Genomic DNA, 11,396 nt, shown 5'->3' on the forward strand with positions numbered 1-11,396 from the left:
CATTGAACAAAAGAGAAATCCACTGATACTTAGTTACAACGAAAATACACAAACAAATACACTATTTCTCCTTTACAATGATCAAACTCCAATAAACACTCCTCTTGATTCTCTAAATTTTGCTAGAAGAACACCACTCCCTCAATACTTAGAAGAAGAATTATGGATCTCCAAAGCACGAAAAAACCCTAAGTAACTAACCAACATCAATCCCCCACTTATAACTCCCAAGAGCATCAATCCTGTCAAGCCTACATTCCTCTGCTATATATAGACACTTTACAATAGCTTCCATAACTCCCCATCATCCCTACACAATCCCCCACACATTCCCTCACGTATGGGATCAAAGATTACAATAGTTGCATAAGGCAGTTGCGGCGACTAGGCGTCAGGCTCTCGGTTTGTTGTGAAATGAATGGGCACCTAAGCACACAAGGGTTAGGCACCTAGGGGCTAGTATCATGGCGCCTAGGTGCCCAATGGTTGGCATCTAAGCACCAACCTCTGGGGTTGGTGAGGCAGAGACTGGGGTCTAGGCGCACAAGCGTCTGGCGCCTAGGCGCCAATGCCACTTTGCACCATTCAGCTCCAAGTCCTCTCCTGGTTTCACCACTTCAATTACCTATTATACCTGTAAGGAAAAAACAAAATATATTTCTTAAAGTGCAATATCATCAATAGAGATATAAAAAAACAATCTTAAATTCTTGTTAACGTTTTCTTGCATCATTGAGCAGAGGCATCGATCTATCTCTTGTCATGATTTGAATCATGGGAAGAATCTAGCATCACAACCTATCTCATAGGTGCCCTTGAGATTCCTCATTTGAGGCTGAGAACTAGCCATAACATAGCCAGACAGAGCATCCCCAAACAATCACCTTGTTGAAGATCAAGCTATATGTCAGATTACAGTGATTCACCCTCTGTTTTATAGCCTAGCCTTGCCTTGCCAACAAGAGTTCCTTATCCAATGATCAATAATTAGTAACCACACTCACGTAGCCTACAGACGAAAAATAATCAATCGAGTCAAGTCTTGTCGACTTGAACATCATCCAAGGCGAACTGAAAATTGTGATTCAGCATGGTCGAATAAGCAGGTCTGGTCGAGCCAGGACCAATTGATTTGAACTGACTGAGCCATAGGGTAGCCGAACCAAAGACATATACATGTAAAATACCTAAAACATCTCATCATGCCCCCACTAAAGCAAGGGTAGACATGTAATTTTATTTATTATATCCTTTATCTATAAATAGATGGATCATTTCTTAAGAAATGACTAACTAGAAATTCATATTATTGTTCATTACTGTTCATTTCCCTCTCTGCTTCTATTTCTTTCGTCTTACGCTCTATTCCTAGATTGTAATTCACTGACAAATCATGATTCAACCCATTAAGATTTTATAGATTTAAAATAATAAATGACTCGATTATAAGTGATCTGATTTTCTTATCTCACTCTTTTACTCCATCTCCATTCATTATGCAACTACTGAGTTTCGTGTATGTTTATATATGTACATATGAAGAAATTTGCAGCTATATAATGAGCATTTTTTTAGAATTACATTAGTATCTGAACATAGAGACAAAGGAAGCTCATAAAAGGCAAATTTTTTACATGAAAAATTAAAAAACATTAAATTATAACATATGAAGGAGTTGAAATTTACCAATTTGCATGTAAATATTTTAGAATTCTACTCTTCAACCAACCTAAGGAATGCACTGAAAGAGGAGTGAAAAGGCTAAATAAATATAGTTGAGGCATCATGAATGTAAGCATTAGTTAGCTTAATGTGGCCGGAAGATGACGTTCAATGCTGTTCGTTGATAGCTACCAATGGCAATCAACAACTGGATGTCTATGCCAAATCTTAGAAGATGATGATGGTAAGGAGACTAGTACCCACAGTTGGATAAAAGTGTTCGAGTGTTTGCCACTAGGCAAAAATAATTAGGTGAAAAGATCAAGCATCAATAATCCTAGTCATCAGCTCGATTGAATTCTTCAAACATGTGAGCTTTCTATAGCATAGATCATTTTTATATAAAAAAACGAGTATATTTATATATTTTTGAAGTAATATTTTGATTATATAAATCAAAATTCTTAAACACTCCATCAAACAAATTGTATTAAATCTATTAATTATATAAAATTCTTTGTGTTTTTTTCCTTGATGATATTAGAATTAACTAACATTTAACTTGCTAAATTGAACTCATTGATATGCTTGTTTTATTAAAAGCATGTAATTTTGTAATGTGATTTGATTTCTCTAAAGTATCGGGAAATTTTCAACTATACTTTTGTATACATAATTTAGATACATATAAAATCAGATCAAAGTACTTTTTGTGTGATTGGATCCATCTCATTTAAAGATTCACTGCAATTTTAAGTGCTAAGACACAATTTTAAGTGGGGAAACACAATTTTGGATAACCCTGGATACTAACTTTAAGATCTATACTGGATGATGAGAATTTCCGAATGGCACTAGGTTCTCATAGATTCTTAAACACAAGAAATTACCTCAAAAAAAGATACTCTCATATAATTATGCATTGTTTTAAGGATATTAAGATATATGCCACAAAACTACTTTATAATCAATCTTCAAATCGACATATATAACTTAATTTCTTCCAAGATCATTGACCTTTTGAAGTTGAAATTTCAAGAACATGTCATTTATAATTTCAAGCATATTCCATTAAATTATAGGGCATTTACATAAATACCAAATGATTCTTTTGTATTTACATATCTAACCTCTACATTTTCATATTTACATGCATGACCCTTAAATCCTTAATATCAAATAAGAAAATCACTATCACTTTACTTTTTAAAAGAGGATATTACATTTTCATGCATAGGTTTACAACAGAAAATAAATATAAAAATATAAAACTTTAGGCATCAGATATGTAAATACATAAAAATTCTGTGGCATATATATAAATTTCCCAAAGTTAAACTATCCACAAGTAAACACCTTATTTGTTTGATTAAAATTAGCAGAGTCAATTTGCAAGAACAAGATTCCAACTATATCAATTATGTAATAATGAAACAAAACCATAGCCTCACATGAATCTAAAAGAAAAAAACATCACAAGTCCAAAATAAATGAGCAAATTAAAAGTCATCTATAATAATTTATACTTCAAAACATACTTAAATTTATTATTTCTCCTACAACAAAAATAAGATGTTTATAGTTGGTCATTCCCTCCTAACATAAGTTTATTTTCCAATAGAATATATTTGATGAGATTTATACATATTGTTCAAGTTGAAAGTGCTGTTTTAGTTGGTCCAAACCTCTTACGGATACCAACTCGACGGCGCCAAGCGTCGAGGAGACAGTCTGGGAGCAAAGCTAAGAGTCCCCATTGGATGGCATGGGACCAGTAAGGAGTACAGAGCGGCTCATAGCCTATGCAGCGAACAGAAGCCTTGGCAAATTTTTCTGGTGATGGAATGAAGGTGGATGGCTGTTCGATGGAAACCATCTTTGTTGCCACGTAGAAGGGGATCTGCGCCAAATATTCAATGCAAAAAAGATTTCTATTTTATTTTATTTTTCTTTCTGGCATTGATGTATCTGGAAAAACACAAGGAAAGGAAAAAAAAAAATACATGGATTGTTCACGCTTTTTAAGAATTTCATTTGAGAATAAAAATTCACAGCAAAATGTGCTCACGTTTTTCACTTTTTCTTTCTGGCATTGATGTATCTGGAAAAACACCAAAAAAGGCAAAAAATACAGGGATTGTTCACGCTTTTTAAGAATTGCATTTGAGAATGAAAATTCACAGCAAAATGTGCTCACGTTTTTCACTTTTTATCAAACAATGTAATTGCAGCATGTGCAATAGTATGGATGGTCAAATATGAATGAAAGATGCTAAATGGATTCAATTATGAACGGTGTTTTTTTTCTTTTAATGTGGGCAATGATACACTCAATTCATTTTAGATTCTATCAATTTTGTAGAGATTTATCGAAAAATGGCAAGCAATGTACATATAATTGTCCAACTACTCAATAAATTAGGACACCATTGTCACATCCCGATCCGGTGATCTTTTAATGTGGGCAATGATACACTCAATTCATTTGAGATTCTATCAATTTTGTAGAGAGTTATAGAAAAATGGCAAGCAATGTATATATAATTGTCCAACTACTCAATAAATGAGGACACCATTGTCACATCCCGATCCGGTGATTGGAATTAACCAAGACAAGAATGAACAGTCGGACGGTCAAACGGTGAAAATCAATTCTCAGCTATTCAATTTCTATTACATTCAAAAAATAATTTATGAAAAAACTTCTAAAGAAAACAATTAAATTAGCAAGTAAAAATTTGTATCTTTCTGATTGTAGTTCTCACCTCATATAGGGAATTGTTCCTCTTCTTTTCATCTTGTTCAAAAGCTTAAAACCTAAAAAAATTATTTAAACAACATAATGAGTTATCTAAAGATAACTCAAGAGCAATCACATTTCTAAACAACAACTCAAAGAAAAGAAATCAATATGCATCTTGGTCATTCAAATCTCTATAAGAAATCCTATAATATGTTAATCTTACATATTTTTATAAGAAATCTCACATATGCTAATGCATATATCAAAGACCTTTTTTAAGTGAAAATACTAAAATCTTCAATATGTATTTAACTTTACTTTTACTTTGCACTTTTTACATATATCCTTCTCATTGAAGATCACCGTTAACAAAACCTAATGCACCCCTAGCCAATATTATCTCATCGACATAATAGTTAGCAATAGAAATATCACAATTATATGAATGAAAAGGCCCTTGCCTGCCTCTGACCTATATTATCCCGTCGACATAACGTTTAGCAATGTAAACATCACACTTGTTTAGGAGGGAAATCTTTGGTCTACTCACCCCTGGTCGATATTATATCATCAGCATAACAGTTAGTGATCTAATCATCGCAAGTATGTGAGGTGGTAGAAAAATACCTACTTGTGCGGGTACACTGGTGTCACCTACCTGTACCATTAAAGGGTGAACTCCTCCTCTGAACATACACATACAAACATTCATAAGTAAGTTATTTTATTATTTCATATCATGTATTCTTTTCTAATGAAACACTTTATCTCTATCTATTGATAAAAAATGCAAACTTACTATATCTATAAGTCATGAAATCATCTAAAACTTGTATATTTACTAAAATTCTAGATGTTAAACAATAATGTGACACATATGTGTTCATATGATAAGCTAATAGATATATCTATATATGTATATAAACTAAAGTCATTAGTAAAATACTAGTGAAGAGGTTACAACCACACCGTCCCTATATTATTTCTCCACAATAATTTGCTTTTATTAAAAGAAGGGAAATCTCTGATAATATCTTACTAGCTCATGAATAAATTGAGAAATTGGATAAAAAAGTGGTGGGGGGGACATCCAAAAAGCCTATGATACAATAAATTGGGATTTTAATTAACATTCTGAAGGCCAAAGGCTTCAATAATAGCTTCTGTTTACTTATAAGGAGATTGTAAGAATGGAATCTTTATAGTATCCTTATTAGTGGGTCTTCATTTGGTTTCTTTTCTGCAAAAAAGGGCATAAAGCAAAGGGACCCTCTCTCCCTTACCATTCTTAGTTTGGCTTTTGATTGTTTTTCCAGAACATTGAATAAGGTGCAACCACTCCACTCAAAACCTGTATCATACTTAGTAAGCATGTGAAAAAAGAGTTGGTTGTTTGGATAGCTAGTTACACTGGGTGGAAAATTTCTGTTCTCCCACTCAAATACCTTGGTGTTGATTTTAAGGGGAAGAAAGAGGCAGTCCCAAATGGACTCTGTGGTGAAGAAAGTCGAAAACAAAATTATTGATTGGAGAAATACATTTCTTTCTTTTGGAGGAAGATTGCCTCTTTATGCTCTGCAGGTCCTCAAACTTAAGGCTAGCACTCAAGATTCCTTGGAAAAATGTTTTAACAAGTTTCTTTGGGCAGGAAGCTCTTCAAACAAAATTTGTTCCAGCTGAAAAAAGGTTTGTAAACCTTTGGATGCAGGTGATTTAGGGCTTAAAGAACTTCATCACATAGCTAAAATTAATTTCATCAAACTTTGGTTCAAATTTGGAAGAGGTGTTTTTTTGTGGTCCAGATTCCTATTTCAAAAATACTACTCTTCTTCCCATCCTTCTAATGTGACTCGGAAGCTTGGAGATTCTAAAACATGGAAAGCTTTGTTAAAAGCTAGAGTCTCCGCCTCTAAATATGTTTATTGGGATAATGGAAAAGGAAAAATCTTATTTTGGAAGGATCGATGAACTGATTTTGAATTTAATGGCTTGGCCGATTGGGAAGCTTATGAAAAGGCTTTGGTTCCTGATTTTTGGAATGAGGGAAAATAGAATGTTCAGCTTCTCAAAGAGTTGGTGGGTTCTGATGCTGATGTTATATCCAAAATCCCAAAAAAAATGGATAAAGAGGACTCTTTTCTTCTTACACTCCCAAAAAATATATCTATTTCTAAATCTCTTTATGCTGAGCTGTATCAGTTTGACAATTTGGATTGAGGGTCTAAAATATGGGGTAAAGCTTTGACTACTTCTATGGATTTCCTTGTTTGGAGGCATTTTCATTGGATCCTTCCTTATGATGATATACTTAAATTAAAAGGGCTTAGAACTGCTTCATAATATAGCCTTTGTAAAATGGATGAGGAATCAGCTCATCATATATATTTTCAATGTTCTTTCTCCATGCAAATTTGGAATTTTTTTGGTGATTATTTTCACAGGTGCATTATCAAAATAAGGCTTGAAAATTGTATTCATCATATCCATAAATAAAATTGGGGCATTAGTGAGCTAAAAAACATAACTAATAATTAATAATGTTCATACCTAATATCAAATGTTATTTGCTTGGGATCACTTTTTTAGACTGACTTGATGATGCAAAGATCTTAAATCAATTCTTAAAATACATAAGCTGCATCTAATTTATCAAATAAATCATTATCGTAGACACATGTTAACAATCACCTTATTTAACTCCATGTAATCAATGCACAACCTCATTGAACCATCTTTATTATTAACAAGCAAAACAGGTGCACTCCATGAGGATATACCCGCTCAAATTTAGCTCTAATGATTGACTTTTTAATTCTTATACTTCTTTAGTGGTCATTCTGTAAGGTGTTTTCATAATAAATATAATTCCAGAATAAACACCAATTATAAACTTCTCCTCTCTCTCTCTCTCTCTAGTGGCAAACTAGCCAAGTCCTCGAAAAGAATATCAATAAACTCATTTACTACGAGAATAGCGTATGTTTTACTAATTGCATATTTGACAACTTTTAATTTGACCAAAAATAGCAATTCGCCAACTCTTTTTTTTTATTCAGTTTAATTGAACTAATTAGAAATGATATTACTCTGTTCTCACATTATAAGCAATAAGCAAATCAAATCTCATTTTTTTCTTCAAACAGTCAATAGTGGCACAATATTTTACCAACTATTTCATGCCCAAAATCATTTCAAATTCAATTAAAGTTAACACAATCACATCAGATTCAAAAATTCTGCAAGCCATCACATGATCAACGGAATAAAAATAGCTACCATAGAATCACTAGAAGGCAACATAATGCTCACACCGTAAGAAAAGCAAATAAGTTCCAAATGTAATTTATCACAAAATAGCTTAGATATAAATGAGTGTAATGCACACGAATCAAAAAGAATCCTAGCAAAAAATATCCAAAATATTGTCATACATGTCACCACTTCTGAGGATTTTCTACCCTCCAGAGATATTCAGGAAAAACTTATATCGGTCTTGATCCTCACATTTCTTCCAGATATTTCTCATTTATTTTTTTTCTGTTGGCTTATTCATTACAACCTTTATCCCTCTATAATAAATTGTATTTTAAATAATTGTAGTTTTCTGCCTCGTTGGATATTCTTAGAAAAATATCCATCAATATGGCTCAACTCACCAACTCACCATGTTGATAACATCTTTCAAAATTTTAGAAAAATATCCATCAATATGGCTCAACTCACCATGTTGATAACATCTTTCAAAATATAGCAAAAATTTCCCTAAATGTGGCTTTCTACATGTGGCATAAGCCGGCATTAAATGTGACGTCCTTGCTATTGTTGTTGCTGTTATTGCCTCTAAATAAACTTTTTATTTTTAAATTTGCAACTTTTAATATTTAACAATCTCTTCTTATGACAATCTTCTTTTTTTATCTCATAATCTTCATCACTTTCTACTAACTCAACAAAATATTTGAAAGATATAGAATTAATGGTTGTCTCAATTGATCTCTCATCACTCCCAAAAATTTATAACACTTTTCACTAGGAGTAAATTACGGAGCATATCAATATAATAATATAAATGGTAAATGATGCCTCATATTGAATCATAGTCTTTAATCCTTGAGTCAAATTTATAAAAAAATTCCTGCATTGCTTGTCTCACAGGTAAGACAACCTAATCTCTAAACACTTGTCCAAAATCATCCTTAATAATTTGCTCCCCAGGTCTACCTTCAAACTTCTCTAGTTATTGGCCACTCCACTTGCACTCTGCCTCACTTTCAAGTACAAATAAAACTTATCTATAATTAGAGCATTTCAAACCCTTTAAAATCTTCTTACGTTTAACAATTGAATCATCAACAACTCTAGCAACTGCTCCATTTTAAATAGAGGATGCGTCACAATTTTAAATGACTTCAAGTATTTATTTATTTGTACACTGATGTTAGTACTAACATAGGTATTAGAACTACATGTGTGGTTGGTTCAACAATTGATGGTATAATAGATGATGTAAGTACTACAAAATGCTTCCTCTTTCCCATTATCTACATTACTGCTTTCATCATCTGCAGTTACATTATACTGTTTAACGCCATATCAATAGGATTTGGTGCTACTAGCATATTCTCTACTCTAAGAGTATTGTTTTCATCTAGTGCAACATTTTTAAAAATTTTAATTACTCTATCTAGTTGTGCTAATTGACCATTAATTGCTTTAAGCATTCTGTCAACAATAATATATTAAATTTATTATAAACAATACTCATAAATTCACATGCTCATATCAATGCACATTATATTAAATAAAACATATAATGCACGGTTTTCGGTTGACTCGTCACTAACTTAGAAAATCTGGAATCACCTATGCTCTATAGTAATCATATCATATTAATTTTTTTCTTACAAAATCTGGAATCACCTATGCTCTATAGTAATCATATATTTTTCTTACTTTTCTTACAATCATGCTTTCTTAATTAATCATCATTATTTAATTGCTTTGATGCCACTTTTTATTACACCTTACGGCAGCCCCTCCCCCAAAGAACAAGAGATGCAACAGAGGAGTCTAATTCAACTGATTGAACATACATCCAACATCCATTCTGGTATCTTATTATTGCAATGGAGTGTTTGACAAATTCAATAATTTAAATACACTTGAAACAATATAAAACACATTACTTCAATTTACATATTTCAAGTATAATCAATCAACCAAATTAAGCAAAAGCAATACAAAATATATCATTTATATATATCTATATAGCCCCTAAATTACATTAAATTTATAATAAAAAATAGAAACTTCATCTGATACATTACCTAAAAATATTTTTATTTTGAACTGTTGACAATAAAATTGAACATGTTTCTACTCAAACTCAACATTTTTTTTTCCCTCTATAAAAATAGTTTTAAATACTCCAATAAGCTATAAGGCTTAACAAGATAATAAAGCTTTATAAAACTAAAATATTCAATAACAGAAAATAACATGTGTGGTGGTCATAAATGGACGTAATCATAACTAATACTTACTATAGCATTCAAAGTTATATTTAAATTATGTAACGATGTATATAAAAAGCTTTGTAAAATGTGATAGCAAAATAATTGCACAAAATTTTTTTCAGTATATTATGTCAGCTAATGATCTAATTACTTAGACAAAAATTTTAATTAAATCAAAATTTTCTTTTTGTTTATTTATTATCTACTGCCTTGTATTTCATTTTAGTTTTAGAATATGTCATATACGGTTGTTTAGATTTATGAGTAATTATAAAGTAATGCTTTATAAATTCACACCGCATAACATAAGATATAGATCCATCCCAAAGGTTATATCATCAAGTTAAATGCAGCCCAAATAAAACCGAATAATATCGCTATTGAACTACATAGAAGACCCTTTTGCTTTTATTTGGAACCACTTGGCCTCTCCTATGTAGGTATCATAAATATTCATTACCCACCTAACTTCATAACATATTGATTATTAAGCTTAACATATCTATTGCATCATTAGATATTTAAATAAACATGTAATTCATTTTAAAATATGTTGAACAACTGCAGATAGAAATATCTAATTTAACATATACCAAATATCTTTATGTAAAAGTTTCACCAACCAATAAAATATTTGTATAATCATAATGTATTTAATTTCGAAGTTAAATTTATGGGATCATTTAAGCATGAACCGCAAGTTTTAAATTTGCATTCAACAATATGAACATTTTTCATTGCATCACAGCCGTCAATCTAATTTGCAAATAAACATGCATTAAAAAGATTTAAAAAAAATTGTATTTGAAGTTCTTATCTTAACTAACTGACAATAAGCTTCCATAAATTAAGCTCCCCATTTTTTTTCTTTTATACCCAATCTAAAAAGTATTAAGTATGATCAATAACATTCCTAACTTATAGTTTTATCTCAAATCAAATTATCCTCAAAATATACTATTACCTCAAATTTACTCCTCATAAACTCATTAAAGCTTACCATTCCAAATTAAAATCAATTCATTAAGAAAAAATCAGAACGCAAATTTTAAATTAAAATACAATTTTTTTTTTTCATCTAATTTCTTCTCTTCCTCCGCTTCCCTTCTTTTTCTCCCTTCCCTTATTCTTCTTCTTCTTCTTTTCATTTCATCTCTTTTCATCCAATTCTCCTTTCCCTTACTTCTATTTCTTCCATTTTATCTCTTATCTTCCAGTTCTACATTCCCTTATTTCTCCTCCAGATGGTGAAAATGAATAATTACGGTTTAGCATTCTCTTATTTATATGTACACGCACACACACACACACAATATATATATATATATATATATAAAAAGGAATGACCAAGAACTAAACAACACCTAATATGCCTAAGAATTCGAGTACCACTCTCAAAACCTAAGTGATCTTATACTGTGGATGCCAACCAACAGGCCGGGTAAGTGGCACATACATACATACATATATATATA

At 31.4% G+C, this 11,396-nt stretch overlaps 1 protein-coding gene across 1 annotated transcript in view; it reads right to left on the minus strand.

The window, feature by feature from the left end:
- Positions 1-3,377: 3,377 nt before the first annotated feature.
- The window catches only part of LOC110032185 (very-long-chain 3-oxoacyl-CoA reductase 1-like), a gene marked incomplete in the record, with an annotated part of 31,682 nt that continues 23,663 nt past the window's right edge, over positions 3,378-11,396 (minus strand). Inside the window, 2 exon segments of the mRNA XM_020735725.1 lie at positions 3,378-3,562; positions 4,428-4,479. Of these exon segments, the coding sequence (XP_020591384.1) occupies positions 3,463-3,562; positions 4,428-4,479 (152 nt within the window).

The sequence above is a fragment of the Phalaenopsis equestris genome, unplaced genomic scaffold, assembly GCF_001263595.1.
Source record: "Phalaenopsis equestris unplaced genomic scaffold, ASM126359v1 Scaffold000883, whole genome shotgun sequence".
Lineage (NCBI taxonomy): Eukaryota > Viridiplantae > Streptophyta > Magnoliopsida > Asparagales > Orchidaceae > Phalaenopsis > Phalaenopsis equestris.